We start from the raw sequence: 22,805 nt of genomic DNA on the forward strand, positions 1-22,805 counted from the left end.
ATAGTTACCACCACAGTCATTTTCAGCACTTCTGACATTTAGGGAGACCAGGCCTATTTTTCAGGCACTTCTAGCATAAATGAGCAAATATGAAACGAGACCTTGCACACAGCTGTTGTTCCACACTTCCTGGTGCATGTTCATTGCATCTATCTCAGGCCCTTTCAGCTCTCTGATTTCTTATTCACTGGCAGCCCATCAAGTCTAGTTTGGCCTCCTGCTTCCCGGCTCATAGTCGCTGACAAGGGGATTCTTTGTCAATTGCCAGCTCTGGCCACTGCTGAACGATTCTTCTGTTCTATTCACCTGCTTCCCCGTTCAAGTTTATAGTGGGGGGGGGGGGGGGGGGGAAGCTTTGCTCCTCTACTGTTACCTAAGTAACACGGTCTAAATGTATAGTTTTAGCCTTTGCATTTTCATACAGCTGGTAATAGAGTTACACCATTGTATTATCCTAATACAGATTCAGTGGCTCGTTTAAGCATTGCAAACAAAAGTTGATTTTCTGGTTCTATCTTGGAAAAGGGGAGGAGGAAATGCCACCGCGAAGGAAAGAAAGCAAATTTTAAAAAAATGAAAATACATGCCTCCAAACCATGTTTTCTTTTTTTTTTTTTTATGTAGTTGTTTTTAATTGCAACGATATTGTGTAATGACAGCATGCGATCTTGGCAGGGAAAGATCTCTCCGGATTCCACTCTGCACTATCAGGACTCGGCCTCATGATGGCGCACTCCCCGCTTTCTTTTGTAACCCTCCTTGTCCCCCCACCCCCGAAAGAATCTTTTTCAGATCCTGCACAAAGCGAAGAAAAAAAAAAAAGGATTTTCAGGAAATAGTTGGTTCCATTCTTAAAACAAAACTGTGGCATTGCCTTGGGGAAAGCTGCATGCGAGGCACCGTGAACCCTTTTAAACAAAAGAAACCCGGAGGATATAGCAGGGTGAAATCTGAAACCAAGTAAAAAAAAAAAAAAATAGGAAGAAAAGTTCTGCAGGACTCTAACAGTGGAGCTAAGACGATCAAATGAGAGATTTTTGATGGGTTTTTTTTTCCGAGGAGACTGTGCAATAGATCTTGTGGTTTGGGGGTCCTTTTGCTTCCTGAGAGTCTGTTCACTTATTTTGTGAGGGAGAGTTGCCGGAGAATTTTTGTGTGTGGGGTTTTTTTTTTTTTCTTCCTGATATCATGGCACTTGTTGGACAGAGAGGCTTGCAGCTCAGCTTTGGATGTCTCTGCTTTGTAAGTTTGCTGCTGGTTTGTCCCGGACAAGGCGGAACGCGAGAGAATGGCATACCCTCTTGCTATGGTGGATTTGATCTGTACTTCGTCTTGGACAAGTAAGTTGATGGACCCCCTCAGAGCTGGTTCTGTCAGTTTAAAGGGACTTTCGTTTACCATTTTCTTCCCCCCAAAGCAAACATCTGTATGCCATGCAGCAAAAGAGTTCTTTCTTCTTAATACTAACATTTCTGCAAACCCATCAATAACTTCATTTAAGGTTCCTTCCCTGCATGTGGCTTCCTATCTCTTCTTCTATCATTTATTTATTATTTAACTTGCAAGGTGCCTTCCAACATTATTCAAATTAGTTACACTAGGTCCTTTCCCCCAAGAGCTTACAGTCTAACCGGATACCTAAGGCAGAGGAAGAGAAGCAACTTGCCCAAGATCCATGGTGTGACCTCGCTTCTCCAAACGTTGAAGGTCTCTGCTTTGCATCTCTCTCTTAGGTTCCCTCTGATTAAGAGATGCTCTACCATTTCCTCACCGGGTCTTGCTCCAAAGCAGTTCTAGATACTATACAAATGCTGGTCCTGCCTCGTTTCCCTGCCCTTAGCTAATGAAAATATGGTTTGGCTCTGTTCGACTAAGTTTAAGTTACTTTGGCTTTGTTCGCTGTGGCTGAGAAGTATAATGTTAGACACCACAAGCCTGGAAACAGCGAAAAGAGTTTGTTCTGCTCTGACATTTCTTACCTGGCTGCTACAGACATGGGCACGGTCCTGTGGGATCGATTCACTCATTTTATTGTTTCAGAGGGTAAAGTGTTTACAGTAGTGAAATGCACCTCTCAGCTGATCAGCATATGCACGGGTGGGCTAAATGTTAAAAAAAAAAAAAAAAAAGGCATCAAATGCCCATCAGACTGTCATGATACTGGTAAGGCATTTTGAGTGTTATCTATACCCAGCGATAAAGCCACTGGGCCCTTTTCATCAATGGAATATTTTCATCACTGGGACCTGGATGTTTGTTTTTATCTGTAGGATAGCAAAAGATGGGACATCTGTCTTAAAATCCCAGAGCCTTTTATATCCCGAAGCCTAGAATCTGCACAGTTTGGTTGGTAGGAGGATTTCTTTTTTGTTATGTTAGTGGTCTTATATACTACCAAATCCTCCAAAGTGGGGTTCGAGGCGGCTTACAACAGCAATTATTGTAACACCGAAGTAAAGTTACAATGCAAGATTGCACTCCTAACAAACACTTCTGATACAGTGAGTTAAAGATACTTTTATTGCTTCATAATGTTAGACGTTCAGTGCAAAATCAGGGTCAAGCAAGACTCTTAACCAGGATTTCTGGCAGAGCCATGTTTTCAGGGTTTTGCGAAACAGAGCATATGTTGTGAAAGTACAAATCTCTATGGGTAGTGAATTTCAAACTTTTCTTTCTTCTTTTTTAGTGTAACCTTGGTCATAAACCCCACTGTCTAGTTTGGTGTCACGGGACCTAAAAATGTGGCCAAGTTCCAGGCCAAATGTTGCGCATGTGCCCTTGTGTTTCTCCTCTTCAGTGGTCTTATGAAACAGCAGAATTGCGGATCTCTGTTTTGTTTGCAAATAAAGTACCCAGCTGGGCTTTAGAAACGTGGTTTATATTTAGCAGGGAGAGGGAGGGGGCAAAAACATGTTGATTCAAGGAACAGCAAGAGATTTCATAATGACAATGCAATCCGTCATAAGCCATCTGAGCACTGTGTGTCCTTAAGGAAAAGTGTATCTTCGAGTGAGTGGGAGATAGCTGAACTGTTTAATGAAATGACAGTGGGATACGGATAGGCCCTCTTCTCTCCCTTAACACCCCCTCTCCCATGAACACCAATATTCCCCACTCATATAACACTACCACGCAGACACTTATTGGTGGAAACGTAGCCGCCGCCCTGTTTATTGGTAATTAACAATTCAACAACCAACCAACATAATACTTGTCACAAACTACATGAAAAGAAAAACCATGTGGAGATCATCTTTGATGGTGTCTATAAGCTGCTTTCCAGTCCATTAATCCACATCATTGCGCCCGAGGTGTAGTAACAGCACATCCCGGTGCTGTGGGTGACGCCATAACTCCGCCAAGAGGGGCAACAGGTGGTGCCAGCGCATTTCCCTCTGATCCCACCAGGGAATCCGAACGCCCAAGCTGGAGGCCCAGATGCTGACCACCCGGTCTGGTCACCGAACGCGCCACAACCCAATGTACGATGAAGTGTCCCACGATCCGCACCAAACCAGGTATGCCAGACAGCATCTACATGTGAAAGCTAATATTTCAGTCCATGACAACCTCCGAAAAGGAAGGGTTATTATGTGGACTGCGCTACCGTGCCCCCTCCTCCTGAATCCCCCATCTCTCCCTCCCCCCCCCCCAACTTATATAAGAAAGCCCTCTTCGCTCCCCGGAGTACAGCTCCTGGCTTATGAGACTCCAGGCTACTCCCCCCTTCCGGAGTACTCTGAGACCTCCGGCGGTCGGATATAGCCCTGGAAGGCTGCTGAAGTCGATCTCCCCAGCCACTGTATGACTTCTACCAATAATCCTGCCTCAAACTTGCTCGTGGCTGCCCCTATGCAAAAGGAGTGCATTCCATATCTTTGGGATCCTCGCCACAGTCGCGTAATGCCATCCTCAGCTCCGCCAGGAGCTGGTCTCTGGCCAGAGGAACACTATCGAAATGAATCAGTAGAGCCAACCCAATCTGGGGGCAGACCGCCATGTATTCACTCAACAGTGTCACGGGACATGAGGCACTGCCCTCAATACGGTGCAATACCATTGTCTGCCCCTTACCAAGCTGGTCCATCTTCGACCTTGCGTCCCACAAGCTGGTCGCTCCAGCTGCCTGCTAAGAAAGATCAAGGAGCAACCTGCACTGTACCAATGGGAGTTAAACCATGGGGACACCCCAACCACTCACACCCTCCCTGCTCAATGCCCCCGCCATGGGCCACACCTCACTGCCGCCCAGTCCCCACGCCATAGGCAGTCAAATGCATGGGAGATCCCCATTCCCCCACTGGCCAGGCCGGCCAGTACCCTTGGGGACCATGCATTGCTCATGTGGCATGCAGCTGGGCCACATCCCTGACCCTCGCCCGCCGTGACCCTCTCCAACCCCTGCACACCCTTGAGCTGACCTCTCCTCACCTGCTTCCCCCTCCAGCAGCATGCCTAAGGCTCCCCCCTCCCCCAGTCAGGCATCCATAATTGCCTTCCTCCCCTTGCCTCCAGAGCTCACCTGTCACCAACCCTTCTTCCGCTGCTTCCCCCCTCAATGCTGTGCCTAATCCTCCCCTGACTTGGTTGCCAGCCGCCTTGCCCTTGCTGAGCTTGCTGAGCTTGCACCCTTTGCCCTCCCCCTCTTCCGGCTCTACCAAGTCTGCCACTTCCAGAGCAATTGCTGACATAGCCAAGGCTCTAGAACGCTGTGGCAGTAGTGATCGCTCACCCGACAGCCCGATGCTCACCTGATCCTCCTCATCATCAAAGGAGTCTTCAGTGACTAGGGACAGTTTGTCCTGCACCTCTCAATCCTCCATACTGCTCTGCCACTTCAGAGAAACAAGCATGCACCGAGTCCTCCGAGGTCCCGGCTTTAAACCCCCCTCCGATGTTTCCTGCAGCCCTCCAATTGCCATGCATCTCTTCAGAGGAAAAAGCCCTGCCAACCAATCTGCTTCCTGCTCCCCGCTGTTGCGAGCCCGCCACCAGACATGCGCGTTGGCCTCCCATCCCCGTGTTAGCCTTGCCCTTCAAGATGGGCTCTTGGGCTCCCAATTCATTTGCTGGCATTGTAAAATGAGGACAGTGTTAATCGATTAAGATTTTCATGTGTGGTTTGGTCCAAGATCAGGCCTGGCACAATGGTTAAATAGCAAGTGGGCACCAGCGCATTACAGAATAAAATGGCTGAGATATAACAACTTTCCACTTATCCAAAAAAGAAATGACCTAAGATTCTACTATAATGTGGCAAACAAAATGCCATTACATGACTGATCTCTAATGTGTGGCCTGTTTTCTCCTTTTTCCCCCTTTCATCAGAGAGCCCTCCACCTTGTATTCATAACATCCACTTAAATCAAAAGAGTACAACAATATTCCCCTGGGCAAGGCAGAGCAGGATAGGATGCCATTTTCCCAGAAACAGCTTCCCATGCTGTTCCATGGATGCCCACCAGGTGTCCCTATAAAATTTGATTTGTTTATTTAATTTGATTTATATCCCGTCCTCCCCAAGGAGCCCACAACAGGTTACATGGTAACATGCATAACAGTTAGCAAACACACATAACAGTTAACAATGAGGAACAGAAGACTAAGGCAATAGGGTACAGTGAGATATGTCTAGTTCAATTGTTCTGGATTAGAAGGCACTTAGAGCCCGAAGCATGCACAGGGAGAGAGTCAGTTGAACATCTATTAACAATACAGTGGTTTGGGAGTAACAGTCTGAATGCTGACTGAGGAGTCAAGTGAAGAGGTAGGTTTTTATTGCTTTTTCTAAAGGGGAGAGTGTGGCGTAGTAGTTAAAGCTACAGCCTTAGAACCCTGAGGTTGTGGGTTCAAACCCACACTGCACCTTGTGACCCTAAACAAGTCACTTAATCCCCCCCCCATTGTCCCAGATATATTAGATAGATTGTAAGCCTGCTGGGACAGACAGGGAAAAATGCTTGAGTACCTGAATAAACTCATGTAAACCATTCTGAGCACTCCTGGGAGAATAGTATAGAAAATTATTTAAATAAAGCTCAAAAGTCCATTAAGGGATTTGATGTTAGGTGGTAGTTGATTCCAGTACTTTCGTAAGAAGTGAGAGTATGACCTTCATCTGGCACTTTCTAGTTGGAGGCTCCAACCAGGGGGTATTTGAAGATGTGTTTCCTCCTGGGAGAGGAGGGGCCTGTTTGGGACATAAGGTGGAAGTTTGGCTGATATGTAGCTGGGTGCCATGTTGTGTAAGGACTTGAACCTAAGTACTAAGCCTTTGAAGATGCAGATTTTGGCTATGGGTAGCCAGTGGGCTGACACTAGTGCTTGGAATACCGAATCACGGGTGCAAAGGTTCTTCAGTAGTCTGACTGCTGCGTTTTGTTATATTTTTTTTTGCTGTCAGTCCGTTGAATAATACATTGCAGTAATCCATGTGGGAGAGGACGAAGGCATAGAGAAGTTGTGTAAAGTCCGGTTCAGAGAAATAGTCTCTTTTTTTCCCCATAGTTGTCATAGATAGTAGAATGAAGATGAGACCACTTGTGAGATATGGTCGGTAAATGAAAAGTCAGAGGTTCATCTGCTTCCCCTCCACCCTTCAACTCCCTACAGCATAAGAACATAAGAATTGCCGCTGCTGGGTCAGACCAGTGGTCCATCGCGCCAGCAGTCCACTCACGCGGCGGCTCTTAGGTCAAAGACCAGTGCCCTATTTGAGTCTAGCCTTACTTGCCGACATTAGATGCTCACACTTGGATGGCATCATCTAAGGAACATTTTTTAATTCTATTTATATATATGTATGTTCTTCGCTTTGAAAAAAGACAAAGCGATTAATCAAAAATTTTAATAAACTTAAACTTAAACCACATGCATGCCGGTGTCTTCCCACCTGACATCGGCTTGTGCGACCTGTCTTCTGCGTTCTCTTCAGCACATCAAATGTTTTGATATTTTAGTGTCTTCCTGTTGTTATTTTTCTTAATTTTTGTCAGCATTCTTTATTTTTATCATGTTCTTCTAGTCCTACTGACTTCTTGAGGGGGTGGGGGGGGCAGAAGTTGTCAACATTTTCATTTTTGGCCCTCTGGCCACTCTAAGCCAGGGGTCTCAAAGTCCCTCCTTGAGGGCCGCAATCCAGTCGGGTTTTCAGGATTTCCCCAATGAATATGCATGAGATCTATGTGCATGCACTGCTTTCAATGCATATTCATTGGGGAAATCCTGAAAACCCGACTGGATTGCGGCCCTCAAGGAGGGACTTTGAGATCCCTGCTCTAAGCCCTTTATTATGCCCGGGAGCATTGATCCTTTTTGGGCTCCTTTCTATTCGAGCTCCCCAGGCCATTGAGCCTTTTGGCTTTGCATCAGCCGTTTTCCCCTCCATCACAAAATCTGTACCGTGTGGCTTTAAGAAATGCTCTTGATGCACTAGGACCATTTCAGGCTCTGATCCACATAATTAGTGTGTCCAGCGCCTGGGTCCTGAACACTGGGACATTGTTTGTCCCATATGCAAGAGTAATTTAAAGCCCACGAGCTACAATTTTGAAAACGTTTTTGGTACCATGTTGGCATCGACATTGAGAATGGCTGTGACTCGGAATCCGACCTTCAGCCTCCTGTAACCCCAGCATCGACATCGGTGCATCTGCATCGAGCTCCTTGCAGTGCCAAGACTACTTCATCTTCATTGATGCTTTGGGTATTGAGGGACGTACTCCCATAAACATTCTTCCCCTTCCAGAAATACCCCTGCATCCTCCCAAGCATCGACTTCATTGACGCACAGTAAGCATCGATGCCCAGATGACCATTCTCCATCTATTCATAAAATGTCTCTACAGAGCAGCCCTAATTGAGAGCAAAAATGTGCCAATATAGTTTTTGCAACTCATCTGGCACTGCAGAACGTTCACCAGAAATACCATTGGATTGGCTTCTCTGGCAGTGTATTTTATATACAGTTTCTGTGAGCAGATGAGAAATGACTTAGCTTTTATTAGGTTATAGCTGTAAAGTGTATTGGAGCATATACCTAACATAACATGACATAACATAACATAAGAAGCCAAAGAAACTGTTTCCAATGATATCTCTGGCACTTCCTTCACTACATGACCTTACAGAGGTTACAGCTGTACAGTTTATTGCAGTGTTTCCCAAACTGACAGGCTGATGCTCAGAACTAGAGAATGACACGGTGACAGAAGAACGCTGGTGTAGAAGGACTGAGGCTGAGATAGACACTAAAGAATGACAGTCTCTGGTATCCAGAGCAGATATTGTGATGTCATAATGCCTCATACCACCAATGCCTAAGAGCCAACCTCAACAGTGATGTCACAATGAGTTCATTATCCTATACTTGGCTCACATAAGAATCAGAGTATGAATGGGCACAGCCACTGACCCTCAAGCCTTGCATTGAAGAATGCTGGTGTAGAAGGACTGAGGCTGTGATAGACACTAAAGAGTGACACGGGATGGCAGTGGCGCAGTGAGGGTGAGCAGCGCTTTGGGCGACGGTGCCCTTCTCCTGCTCTATTTCCGCCCCTGCTGCATGCGCAGCCCCCTTCCCTTTACTTTTCTAACTTCGGCACCAACAGCCACTAACTTGCTGCCCGCGTCAGCTTCGGCGCTCTTTCTGACATCACTTCCAAGGTGCGGGCAGCAAGTTCACGGCTGCTCGTGCCGAACTTAAAAAGGTACGGGGGAAGGGAAGGGGCATGCGCGTGGCATGGGGAGGAGTGGGAAGAGGGGGACGAGAGGAGGAGGGGTGCTGGCACCCCGAGGAAGACCGTGCCAGGGCGGACAAGCCCCCCTTACTATGCCACCGTGGGATGGTTTCCTGCGCTTATCTGCGAGGACGGGAATGGTGAATTCTGTCGCCGGGTCATTCTCTACTCAGAACCTAATGTAGATGCAAGAGCCAATTAGCGCTGGACTAGCGCAGATGTTAAACTACACTAACCCCCTATTTTACTAAGGGGCGCTAACCGATTAGCGTGTGCTAATCAAATTAGCGCGTGCAAAATGCTAGCACGTCCACAGACTAACATGCATGCGTTAGCGTTTAGCGCGCGCTCATCGGTTAACGCACCTTAGTAAAAGAGGGCCTAAATGTTTAGAGAGCACTAGCGCAGGAAAAACCCACCCAGCAAAGATTACCACAATCAGGAGCGGGAGATTCCATGGTGACACTAGGAAGTACTTCTTCACCGAAAGAGTGGTCGACCGTTGGAATAATCTTCCACTTCAGGTAGTTGAGGCCAGTAACGTGGATCAACACGTGGGCTCACTTCAAAGAGGAACTTAGAGGGGAGGGTTATTTGAGTGGGCAGACTTGTTGGGCCGTAGGCCCTTTTCTGCCGTCATATTCTATGTTTCTATATTTAAATGGAAGCAAATGGATGTAAAAGAGTCATTAAGGCCCAAATTCTGTAACCAGCGCCTAAAGTTAGGTACCTATTTCGGAGGCGCCCAACTAGATAGGCGCCTATCTAAAAGAGTAACAAGCTCAATTAAGCTTTTTAATCAGCACTGATTGAAACATAGGCGCCTATCAAGAAAGTGTGATTCTGTAACAAGGCGCCTCTAAAAATTTAGGCGGCCTTCAAAAAAATAGGCGCTATGCATGTTAGGCGTGGGCGTGGCTACGTGTTAGGCGCCTTGTCGCAGAATCGCTGCTCTTAAGCGTGCTTTTAAGCGCTCAGCTAGGCGCCTAACTTTTAGTTTATTTCTTGGGCGCTTCCAAAATAGATTCCGCTCGGCGTGATTCATTAAACAGCACCCAATTTTCACTTGAATCGCACTGAACAGCGCCTAATTAGGCGCCTAACTTTTGGGCGCTTCTTATAGAATTTGCCCTTAAGTATTTCATCCCAATGCCCAGAGGAACCGTGCACAAAACCCCTGCCGAACAGTGCAGAAAGCTTACTACCAGCTCGGAGCTGGCATCGACGTGTGATAGCTTCTACTGGCTACTTTTCTTATCTCCTTCTCTCCCCTATTGGTAAAGAAAAGTGCTCCTTTCTCCAGCCCTTTGGGTGGAGAGGGGGGACACAGTTGAATAGTCTTTCTCTGGAAGATACCTGAGCACGAGCAGATCAGGGCAAACTTTAATTTATTTAAAATAAATTTGTATACCGCATTTTAACTGTGTGGTTTACAAATTGCATTCATATTATCTTAAGCTTCCTACGATTATTAAAAAAACAAACAGGTGTAACACAGGTTTCGTGTAGTCTGTGTGAAAAAGGCGGCTGTTTTTCAGGGTGGCAGAGAGTTATGGAGGGGGAGGGGAGCAAGAGGAGAAAAAAGCTGGTGACTAGGTGGCAGCGGGAGGAGGAGGAATGCGAGGTGGCCAACTGCATCATTTCTTCTTCCAAGCATACACACAAGAGTTGCACTTACTGCAAAATTTTTATGCGCCTCCCCCCCCTTAACTTCCCAATTCTCAACACTAGCAGCACACATATGATTTGCATACTATTAGCATTGAGAATTGGGAAGGTTTTTTTTTTTTTAAATTAATTCTTTATTCATTTTCAAAAATACATTAAGTGTTAAATATATTCATTGGGAAGGTTTTTTTTAGTGCTTCTCCGGTAGTCTTTTCTGATGCTGTTCCTCACAGCACCGGAGTTCTGAGTATCGCCCTGTGTGTGCCACAGCAAAAATGCAAAAGAGCTGCCAGTCTGGCATTCCACCTCTCTTCCCATAGTAGGAAACCTCCTCCACACTGCTGCTTACAATCTTCGGGCCATTGACAGCTTAAACACAGCCTTCGATGACCTGGAAGCTTTCTCTCTGCTACAGCATCCTACCTCTGCGGGGACAAGAAGTTGAATCAGAGGGGGATGTTTTCAGGGTTGCTGAAGGTGGCAGTCCGAAGATTGCAAGCTGAAGAAGGGAGAGAAAGGTACTGGATCCTGCAGGGATAAAAATGTTGCACCCGATTGGGAGGAGTAAGTGATAAAACTGCTAAATCAGGTGGAGAGGGGGAAGAAAGAAGGAAGAAGACACTTGCCAGACCAGGGAAGGGAAAAAAGAAAAAGAAGGGAAGGTAGAGGAGAAAAAGGACAGAGAGATGGCAGATGACAGGGGAGGGAAGGGAAGGAAATGAGAAGAGACAAGAGAGGAGAGAGATACCAGATTGTGGGGAAAGGAAAGAAGGAAGGGAAGACGAGGAAAGTAGAGAGATGCCAGAGCATGGGGGGAGAGGGAAGGAATAGAAGGAGAGGAGAGAGATGCCAAATTTAGTGATGGGGTAGGGAGAGAGATGCCAGACCGTAGGGGGAGGGATGGATACTGTCAGGTACTCATATTTCTTTTGATATAGGGTCACCATGAAAAAAAAGAGGGTGCCTTGAACTGGAAATGTTTGAGAACCACTGGTGTATTGACTAATACATAACAGCATACTAGAGTATAGACATAGCATAATATAATATAACATAAGAATCCAGAACCACTGTTTCTAATGATATATCTCTGGCCCGTTATGACCTTACAAAGGTCAGTTATCTACTGTAGACATTTTCATTGTATCATTTTCTTTGTTCTGGTTTTTATGTTGTTGGGTTGTTGTTTTTTTTTTTTTTTTTACTTCATCTAGTCTTATTTAATACTTTTCCTCCACATTATGGCTGCTACAGTTTAAATTGCTTCCAGAAATTCATAAGTGCAAGTGTACATTCAACAGATGTGGCATGTGGTAGGTGATGCTATGCTTATGGATTTCACCAGGGCTGACCCATACGTTTTCTGAAGTCTAGCCTTTATGGATGACATTTGTGTTATAAAAACTCTTTTGCTTTTAATATATATTTCAACAGTGTGCATGTTCGGTTCTGCGCAGGGTAGCACCATTTATTGTACAAAATAAATTAATTTTCAAAATGGAAGCCCATCTCAAAATGATAAGCCTGTGTAAATTCTATTCGACTAATATCTTCACAGGAAACATCAAAGTTACATTATGTGAAGTGCTCAGCCAACCAACCAAGTGCTTAAAAGTTCAAAGCATAGGTTGCCACTAGGACAGTCCTAACCGCCAAAACAAACCTTTTCGATATAACTCTCATTAAGAAAAAAACATTTTTTATATCTATTCATTTAACACTTATCTGTGTTGACTATTCTTCTGGCGGTAACTCAAAATATTGGCTCTCCCATGCCTAAACTTTTCAAATTGTGCAATATGAAGCCTGTCCCATCTCGTGCCCCTCAACTCGAGTTTCGCTTACACACTTCGTCATGAGGGGGGGACACTAAAAATGAAACACAATAAAATAAGACCACACATTCTTGCTCAGTGATACTACTGCACACTCTCACCATATTAATATGTTTAAACATAACTCTCATAAGAACATAAGAATTGCCGCTGCTGGGTCAGACCAAGGGTCCATCCTACCCAGCAGTCCGCTCATGCGGCGGCCCCTAGGTCAAGACCAGTGCTCCAAATGAGTCCAGTCTCACCAGTTTAGCATGAACGTGTCCAACGTTGTCTTGAAACCCTGGAGCGTTCCAGTTTTCTACCTGTCTGGGTGAAGAAGAATTTCCTTACGTTTGTATGGAATCTATCCCCTTTCAACTTTAGAGAGTGTCCTCTCGTTCTCCCTTCCTTGGAGAGGGTAAACAGTCTATCTTTCTCTACTAAGTCTATTCCCTTCAGTATTTTGAATGTTTCAAGGGAGAAGAGGCCCAGCTTCTTCAATCTCTCATTCTAGTCGCTCTTCTCTGGACCCTTTCGAGTAGTACCGCGTCCTTCTTCATGTACAGCGACCAATCAATTGAAATCTAAACGCCTTAATTCGGCTTCCATGCTATGGGGGACTAACAAACCACTGACTTCCTTAAAACATTCACTCATTTGTCACAGCCCTTTAAACACCCATATGATGCATCTTAAGAATCCAAGATTGGGCATTTTCAGTGTGCATGAAATTAAACATTACTAAGACAAAATTATTATGGTTTGGGCCAAAAAATGAGCAGTTGCCTAGCTCCATTTTGTTAGCCTCTGGTGACTCACTGAAAATTTATTTTTCATCTAGAATTCTGGGTTTTATTCTGAATTCTTCACTCACATTGTCTAATCAAATCAATCATGTTACTAAAAAATGCTTTTTCAGTTTAAAGATACTTAGTAGAGTACGTCACCTTTTTTTCAGCAACATTTTGCAGATTTGGTTCAGGCCATTATTTTATCTCAGTTGGACTATGGCAACTCGCTTTATGTTTAAGTAAATGTAATTTGAGGAGGCTACAACTTATTCAGAATACAACGCCCAAACTGATATACGGTAAACATAAATATGATCATGGCACACCTTTATTGAGATCCCTTCACTGGCTTCCTGTCTCCTGGAGGATCCAATTTAAATGTGCAACTGTAATTTTTAAAATCCTATATGGTATTTTTTTTCTCCTTTGGTTCCTGTCATTTCATTCACAAGAAATCTCTAATTCTAGGAGTTCTCAGAAATAAAAACTTGGATTTCCCACTGTTAAAAGAATAAAAACTATGGCTAATTTTTGTTGATGATTTCTTTTGTTATTCGTACAAGTATGGAATGACCTTCCTTCTATAATTAGAGTTCTTTCGCATCTACCCGCATTTCATAAAGCACTGAAGACATATTTATTTCAGAAATTTACGAATGATCTTTCTTTTTCAAATCAATCATAAAAGAAAAAATTTTGGCCCAAAAGATACTGTTTCTTCTCTAATCTCCTGTATAATTTTATTAATATTTTGTTAACCGAGTCGAGCCCTCCTGTTGGGTTGAATTAGTATATAAAATCAAAGATTAGATTAGATGTCATCGCTGAAACTAGAAAACATTTTAAGTATTGGACTCATTTTGTCTCAGATGTAAGAGTTATATCACCATCCACAACATTCTCTACTGCACATAGTTGAGGGTGCCTTTCCAGAGGCACAAGGAAGAGTAGCCTAGGGATTAGTCAGTGGACTGAGAACCTAGAGAACTGGGCTTGATTCCCACTGCAGCTCCCTGTGACCCTGGCCAAGTCACTTAACCTTTCATTTCCCTAGGTATAAAAACTTAAATTGTGAACCCACTAGGGAAAGTGCAGACCACATGGGCCATTTGGCTTTTATCTGCCTTCATGTTTCTATATAATACTGTGTATGTAAAACACTTTGATTGTGCCAGAGAAAGCCAGTATATCAAATCCCATTACTTTACCCATTTATATATGATACTCATCTTGCAATAAATTGAAAATATGATTTAGAAAAAATTGGTTGGTGTTCACCGTTTTCCTCTCTACCACTTCAAAAGGGTTCTGCATGAATGAAATGGGAGTAGACAAATGTAAGCCTAAGAAGAATTTTCATAAAGTTTGGAAACTGTTTCTTCTCTGTTAGTTGTATGCTGTCCTAGTGGCTTGAGTATGTTGTATGTCTATGATTACAGATGTTTTAAAAATTAATACAGATGATTAGTTTAACACATAGGCAGCAGAACGCTGTTTGAGAGGGCCCTGGAACTCCGCCCTAGCGCATTACCTCTCAGCAGCTCCCAAGTTCCCCACCCATCTCCTCCTGGTGCTTTAGCTTTAAATCTTCAACAGCCACTGCGCAGCGTCCACAAGCAGGCCTGCCTCCGGAAAATAGAATGAAGGGTTCCAAAGCAGGCCTGCTGTTTGACGCTGCATGGTGGCTGAGCAGTGGCTGCCCAAAGATTTAAAGCATAACAACAGGAGAAGGGTGAGCTAAAACCAGCTACCAAAAAGTTTTGGGGAGGCCATGGCCCCTGTGGACTCCCTTGTTCCGACACCTATGGCTTTGCATGAATAGTTGTGAATTTTTATGGCAATCAATGGATCATCAATGGCCAGCTTCTGGAAGCAGGCAGGTGGCTCCTTTGACATCCAAGTTAATGTTTCCCACATCTGGCTGACCATGGTTGATATCATTTGTGATACTGTTCCATCTAGGGCTGCAAGGGAACTTACTTTTCAAAGGGCCTTATACAGTATGCTCTCCTCTGAAACAGGAACCACTTCCAGTCCCATGTCCTTGCAGGAACACATATCAGTATCCTTCCTATGAGATCCCCTAGCCTGGATGAGCTCCTTGCTTTGGAAAATGGTCTTCTCTCATTTGCTAGCTTTCTTTGTAGCAACAAAGCCTCCTTAAGTTATATTCTGTATTTTGTGCAAAAGATAGGAACTTCTTTTATTCTCTTTGTGCTATTTATAGACAATATCCTGAGGCTGGAGCCTGCAATGCTGGATTTGTTTCTCCGGTTTGATCTAGCTGACTTAAAAATGCTGATGAGACTTTCAGCTAATTGGCTACAGCTGGATTCCTCTTCCAGCTTCAACACACTCAGGCTAGGTCAGTAGTTCTCAACTTCAGTCCTCGAGGTCATGGAATCATAGAGACATAGAATATGACACATGAAAGCTATAAGCCCCATCTAGCCTGCCCAAAGTATTTCCTGCTGCAATGCCAGAAACCCAAGGTGATTCTGGGTTTTCCCCAAATTTCTTTGCAGCTCTTAACAAACTTTTTTTTTTTTTTTGTAATATCCACAATGACTCTAGTGTCTGCGTACAATATACTGTTTGCAGATATGTGGTTTAGGAATGGTTTCATTTGTATGTATTGGTTATTCTGAAAACCAAATTTAACTCTGGGCCCCATAGACAACTGAAAGCCACAGAAGTCAGTCTATGTTATGGTGCTGTTAGGAGGCTATTAACCAAATGGTGGCAAAGTTTTGCCATTAACATGTCAATGGCAAAATTTAAGGCCTATTAGCAGCAAAAACCCCTGTGGCACATGCATTTTCACTTCCAAATAAGCCCTTTTTTAAATTTTTCTCTCCCTTTTTGACGTTGTTGCCATCAAACCACAATTCAGGTCGCAAACAAGCACTGAAGCAAAGCCTGAACCAAACACTTCCCTCAGAGTAATGCTGACATGAACCCTCTTGTGCACCATTGAAGCTGTCACTGAGAAACAAGCTGGCTCTGGAAAAGTGGAAACTCCATGCCGCCTGTAATTCCACTACTACTACTACTACTTATCACTTCTATTGCACTGCTAGACAAACTCAATGCTGTACATTAAATAGTTTACAATCTAATCAAAACAGACAAATAGGGTTTAGGGAATTTCTCACAGATGGAATGATAAAACAGACAGGGGTACTTTACAAGTGAGTGAGAGCTAGGAGTTAAAAACACAAAGATAGGCTTAATTCATATAGATTACCATACTCTTAAGTGGGGATAGGTAGAAAGACATTTCTTCTTCAAACAGCAGCATGAAATACATTTAAATTAATAGTCATCATAGTAGCAATGAAATAGAAATATGCAATGATGAAAAGGAAGGGCCTCTGGCAGTAGCGTACCAAGAGGTGGGCGGGAGGGGGCTGTCTGCCCTGGGTACAGCACATAAGGGGGTGCTCTCAGGGCCGACAGCAGCAGCGTTCACAACTTGCTGCTCTGCCGGTGTCAGGCCTTTCTCTTTGCAGGGTCCTGCCTTCACAGAAGCAGGAAGTAGGTGGGACCCAGCAGAGAGGATGGTCTGAAGCTGAGCAGCAAGTTGTGAACTCTGCTCTGCCAATGAGGGGGGGGGGAAGTATGACAAAGAAAGAAAGAGAGAAGAGAGGATGGAAGGGAAGGGGAGAGAAGAGGAGAATGCTGCCCCCAATTGGGAGAGAGAGGGAGAAGGAAGACCAGGGAAGGGAACGGAAAAGAAAGAGAGATATCAGGGGAAGGGGGGAGGGAAGAAGGAAAGGCGATACCAGACTATAGAGGAGGAGGGAGAGATTCCAGGGCATGGGGGAAGGAAAGGGAAGGAGACAGTGATGCCAGACCAGGGGGAAAGGAAGGAGGGAAGGAATGAAGTAAGGAAAAGAAGGAGAGGAGATGCCAGAGAAAGGAGGGGAAAGGAGAGATGGAAGGGAAGGAGAGGAGGGAGATGCCAGAGCATTGGGGGGGGGGGGGGGTTGGAGACAGAGAGAGAAAATGGAGAGGGGGTAAAGCTGAAATAAATCATGCACAAAGGAGAGAATGGGCACAGGATAGACAGTTTATGGAAGGGGCATAGAAAGAGGGAAGATGTCATATGGAAAGGGGAGAGGGCAGACACCGGATGGAAGTGAGAGGGCGGGCAGTTATTGGAAGGGGCGGAGAGAGGGTGGACAGTTGATGGAAGAGAGAGATAGCAGACAATGGATGGAAGGGACAGAGAAAAAGGTCAAATGCTGCTTGTGATGCCAGAGCATGGGGGGAGGGGGTTGGAGACAGAGAGAGAAAATAGAGAGGGGGTAAAGCTGAAATAAATCATGTACAAAGGAGAGAATGGGCACAGGACAGACAGTTTATGGAAGGTGCATAGAAAGAGGGAAGATGCCATATGGAAAAGGGAGAGGGCAGACACCGGATGGAAGTGAGAGGGCGGGTAGTTATTGGAAGGGGCAGAGAGAGGGTGGACAGTTGATGGAAGAGAAAGAGATGGCAGACAATGGATGGAAGGGACAGAGAAAAAGGTCAGATGCTGCTTGTAAGAAAGAGAGGACAGATGCTGGATGGAAAGAAGGAAATGAGAAGATGATTAAAGCAGAAACAACAAAAGGCAGAAAATATATTTTTTTTGTTGCTTTAGATAAAGTAGTATCGTAGCTGCTATATTGATAAAAGTTTATAAATAGAAAATGGAAATAAGGTAATCTTTTTATTGGACTAATTTTAATACAATTTGTACTAACTTTCAAAGACCAAAACCCCCTTCCTCAGGTCAGGAGAGGATACCGTAACAGCAGTATACTGACCTGCAGAAAGAGGTTTTGATCTCTGAAAGCTAACTGAAAAATGGATTAGTCCAATAAAATGGTATTTTCTTATTTTTTATTTTATTTCTGTAAAATAAAGTGGTGATTGTCAGAACATAAGTGGTAATTGTGGTGATTGTTAGAACATAAGAATTGCTATACTGTGACAGACCGAAGGACCATCAAACCCAGTATCATGTTCCCAACAGGTCCAAAGTACCTAGCTAGATCCCCCTAGTAGTAAAACAGATTTTATGCTGCTTATCATAGGAATAAGCAGTGGATTTCCCTGCTTTTTTTCAAATTTACATCTGTTATCTTTATATTTTGCATAGTATTAGAGAACATATGTCACTCTTTCTGCAGTGTTGCATTTGTAGTCTCGCTTCTTGGTGGTACAGTTTAACTTTTGTCTACAAATTTCTATTTTTAGTTTGTGATCACTTATTCCATACTGGGTGAGGGTGTACCTGAGTTCTTTTTGTATATGAAAAGGATATGGTTTTACTGACTGTGCAGGATTGATCTGTATTAATCTGGCTTGTTTAGTTTTACAATAGGTGTATTGATGTTCTACTGCTCACTACAGTTTTTAAGATGCTGCTTTTTCCTAGTTGCACCCTTGTTGTGTGACTTGTGGATTATGACATAAAATCATTTTTTTATATAGAGGATTGGGATGTTAAAAATGATCGGCTCCGGGTGTCACATATACTAGGTACGCCACTGGCTGGAATGAATACAACCATTGTATAAATGGATGTTTTTTCTTTTCCCTTTTTTTTTTTTTAATCTAGAACTGTCCTCTAAATTGTATCGATTGTAAAAAACAAAAGGGAACACTAGTAGCGATGAAAATCACTTAAACTGACAAAAGGTGCTCAGAGCCAGATGGTAGGACACTCCCAAATGGGGACAAGCCCCAAAATGCGGTTTCACAAGTCTATCATTGCACCATTTTCTTTAGTCAGTGAAATGTTTTTTTTGTTATATGTATATATTAAAAAGTATATCAGATTGCTTATACTATATTTTCAAAATGGGAAGAGTAAAATATTACTTAACTTGACTTGAATTTAAAAAATAGAGTGTTACTGAAGTTTTCACTGCAGCGGGTTCTGACGCGTTTCTAAATTGTATCTCCATTCAGCACAAAGTGGTTCAGTAGGCATCCAGAGGTTAGGCCTCCCCAGTAACTGAGGCATGAAACTTCACAGAAAAAAAAATACTTTCAGAGGCGATCACATTGTCTTAGTAATGATTGCAGTTACTTAGAGCAGCATCAAGTTCTTCAGCTTGACTGCAGTAAATTGAGGATTGCTGAGCCTGCAAAAGTATTTTCAGATACTCAGGGACTGATTCAGTCTTGTAGGATTCCAGGACCAGCAAAACACCTCAGGTTCCTAAGATCCAAGGATTCTTTTTCTTCTGGCCAACTTTATATCTGGCAGTCTGTATGGAAAGAATCAAATCTTTCCTCTGAAACTGGCTTCTTCTTTTGTCTGGCTCTTTGCTGGTTGTCTCCCATCTGGGAGATGTTCCTGTATTAAACTGCTGCACTCTGTCTCCTTGTCCTCGACTATTGCATAGGAGCTAGCTCTATGGGTGCCAGAGGGTGCTATGTGCCTCTGATGTTGAGCAAGCTCTTTCTTTGTATCCAGGGAGGGGTAATTTGTGTCATGTTTGGCACCCCCAATCATTATGAAAACTTGGTGGAAACTACAGTTACAGAAGAAATTGCAAACCTGGGAGAGGGGTGTGAGGGAATCTACAAGATGCTAGTTCAAGTTCAAGGTCAATTTATTATAATACCGCAAATATAAAACCAAAGGTAAGTCTAAGCGGTTTACAATAAAAGTTTAAAATAAGTAAATATAAAAATTTTAAAGGGTGGTAAACATAAAATACAATGGAGTCGGTAGGTTACAATAAACCAAAAAAGGTTGAGAAAGGGAAGGAATGAACAATATGATAAGGGAAAAAACTAAATTTTGTTCTGCCCACATTAGTTGAGATAAAGCCAAAGACGGAACTTTAGAGAAAGGTTACCAAGATGATTAAGAACAGAAAGCCATCGGGAAGTGGTATGCCTTTAGTAGTGTCCTGAAATTCCCCCTGCTGGATACTCCCTCACATTGTCACAGCAAGCTTAATATAGGTAAGTGATAGAAGCAGCAGGAAAAGTTGTATTGTTCCCTGAACTTGGGGGCTGTGGTTGATGAGGATCCAGTAACAGAAGAAGAGGAACAGGATACCATAGACCCATTGGATAGTCTGCCCAAATGGAGTGGGGGTGGGTCCCTAGGGGATTTTAAGAGCCCAGTCCAAGGATGTATCCCTCAGAACAGCCCAAGCTCAAGTAGTGACTGTAAGAGCATAACAATAGCCTTACTGGGTCAGATCAATGGTCTATCAAGCCCAGTAGCCCATTCATACAGTGGCCAATTCAGGTCACTAGTAACTGGCCAAAACCCAAGGAGTAGCAATATTCCATGCTACCGATCCAGGGCAAGCAGTGGCTTCTCTCATTTCTTTCTCAATAACAGACTATGGACTTTTCCTCCAGGAAATTGTCCAAACCTTTCTTAAAACCAGCTACGCTATCCACTCTTACCACAACCTCTGATAATGCATTCCAGAGCTTAACTATTCTCTGAGTGAAAAAAACTTTCCTCCTATTGGTTTTAAAAGTATTTCCCTGTAACTAGTGAATCCCAGCAGCTCGACAGGGGACTGTAGCAAAAGAAGTATCGGACATGCTAAAGTTATGTGTTATTGAAGAGTCAACAAATAACTGGTCTTCCCCCATTCTGTTAGTGCTATTGGGAGCATTCAGTTCTGCATCTATTTCCAGAAAGTGAATGCTGCCTCTAAGTTGGAAGCATATCCCATACCAAGGGTCGATGAGCTCATCGAAAGGCTGGGGGGAGCCCAGTTCATTTTGAGTCTAGATCTGACCAAGGGTTATTGGCAGGTACCGTTTACGCTGGAGGCTAAGGAGAAAAATGCCTTTTCCATACCCCAAGGCCCCAGTTCACAGTGCTTCCTTTTGGCCTTCATGGAGCCCCTGCTATGTTTCAATGCTTGGTTGTTTGCCTCTTCAGGTCGCACTGGAACTATGCAACCACCTACTTAGATGGCATCATCTATAGCCAAGACTGTAAGATCCATCTTGTCCAACTAGAAGCAGTCTGGAAGTTTTCGGACTGCTGGATTGACAGCTTGTCCAAAGACATGCTTCCTGGGGTACTCAGTTGGGAACAGCCTAATGAAATCCCAGATCCGGAAGGTGGAAGCCATTACCATGGTGCCAGTACCCCAGACCACAAAGCAGGTGTGATCCTTCTTAGGGTTTCTGGGATATTACTGGCAATTACTGTTTGCAGATAAGATGTAACCCATGACCCCTCTGCTACCAAAGAATGCCCCAGATAAAATATAGTGGACATTGGAGTTGGACAAGGCATGTCAAGCTTTGAAGGATATATAAATGTGGAATTTTGTTTATTTTCCATATTTTATATTTTGAAGCTTTGAAGGATGACATCTGCTCAGAATCAGTGCTGGTTGGCCCAGACCTCAATCAACCTTTTGTGGTGCAGATGGACTCCTCAGCGGTGAGACTCGGGGTCATCCTGGTTTAGGAAGTGCATTAGGAAGAACACCCAGTGGCCTACATTAGCTGCAAATTGTTCCCCAGAGAGAGGAACTATGCAGTCATTGAGAAAAAAGCCTTAGCTGTCAAATGGGCCTTGGCAACGTACCAGTACTATTTACTGGGTTTGTTATTTTCTGTTGGTCACTGACCACGCTCCCCTTCAGTAGATGGCTCGCCACAAGGACTCCAATGTTCATATCATAAGGTGGTTTCTCCACCTGTAGGTCTTTGATTTTGAGGTGCAACATTGGGCGGGCCAAGAGAATGCAAATGCTGACTTTTGTCTTGGGTGGTGGACTCTGACCTGGCAGACACTCAACCAGGTATGTATGGTTGAGCTGAGGGGAAGGACTGTGAGGGAGTCTACAACATGCTACCACTCTCCCTGCTGGATACTCCCTCACATTGTCAGACCTACCTCAATATAGGTAGCTCTGTTTTAAGGGGAAGTGACATGGGAAGGAGGAGTCAGGGAGACAGGAATCAGGAAGTATAAAAGGGCAGGGCCAGAGCTAGGTCAGAGAGGCCAAGGGAGAAAGGAGGAAGTAGAGGTGATTCCAGTATGTGCCTTGACTACAACCCTTGAATACTCGGCTTAGCTGAGGTAAGCCAACCTTCCTTTTGTTGCTGAACACCTGTGAGTTTGCTCTGCAGTCTGGCTAGGGCCAGACCCTGTTGCCTGACTGAGGAAAACTGTTGAAAGACTGGGTTTGAGGCATGGCAGTCACGAGTCATAGTCCATGTTTTGGGTCCTGTCAGCTGCAGGACCTTCTCAGAACCTTTTGAACAAGAGACTGTTCCGTGTATGCCTGACCCTGTGAACAAACAGGGTGCAGGATTTTCCTTTCCTTTGAGTTAATAAAGAGGTTTCCTTTACCTTTTGTGCTCATGTCTGGCTGTTTGTGTACTGGCCCAGACCCAAACCCCGCTCGCACTGTTACAGGGGTAATTGCAGCATCAGAAGTTCAACATAAGCCTCAGAGAGAAGTTTAACATCAACGGTAACATTCTGTAGGTATGCAAAATGCAGTTTGCTGCAACTGGAAACTGTGGCTGTAATACATAATTTGATTAAATTGGCTAGAGTCCAGTAGAAAATTACTCTTCAAGCCTTGGAAAAAAGGCCATCTTTCTGCAATAACTTTCTGCATTTCTATATTTATAGCAGCTGTAGCTGCTGCTTTTCCTCCTGAGAGTAATGAAGGTTAACACAGAGCAGCAAACCCCAAGTAAGTACAGTGCAGGTTGCTAACAATGTCTATCCATTAATTCATAAGGAGCCAAGCACAACTTATGTCCTCGGCATCGTCATGTTG

General features: G+C 44.1%; 1 protein-coding gene across 1 annotated transcript in view; it reads left to right on the plus strand.

Annotated features, from left to right (window-relative positions):
* The first annotated feature begins 722 nt into the window (after positions 1-722).
* The window catches only part of ANTXR1 (ANTXR cell adhesion molecule 1), a 278,540-nt gene continuing 256,457 nt past the window's right edge, over positions 723-22,805 (plus strand). Inside the window, exon 1 of the mRNA XM_033949187.1 lies at positions 723-1,340. Within this exon, the coding sequence (XP_033805078.1) occupies positions 1,189-1,340 (152 nt within the window). The 5' untranslated portion in view covers positions 723-1,188. The remainder of the gene's footprint in view (positions 1,341-22,805) is intronic.

Source organism: Geotrypetes seraphini, chromosome 6 (genome assembly GCF_902459505.1).
Source record: "Geotrypetes seraphini chromosome 6, aGeoSer1.1, whole genome shotgun sequence".
NCBI classification, from domain to species: Eukaryota; Metazoa; Chordata; class Amphibia; order Gymnophiona; family Dermophiidae; genus Geotrypetes; species Geotrypetes seraphini.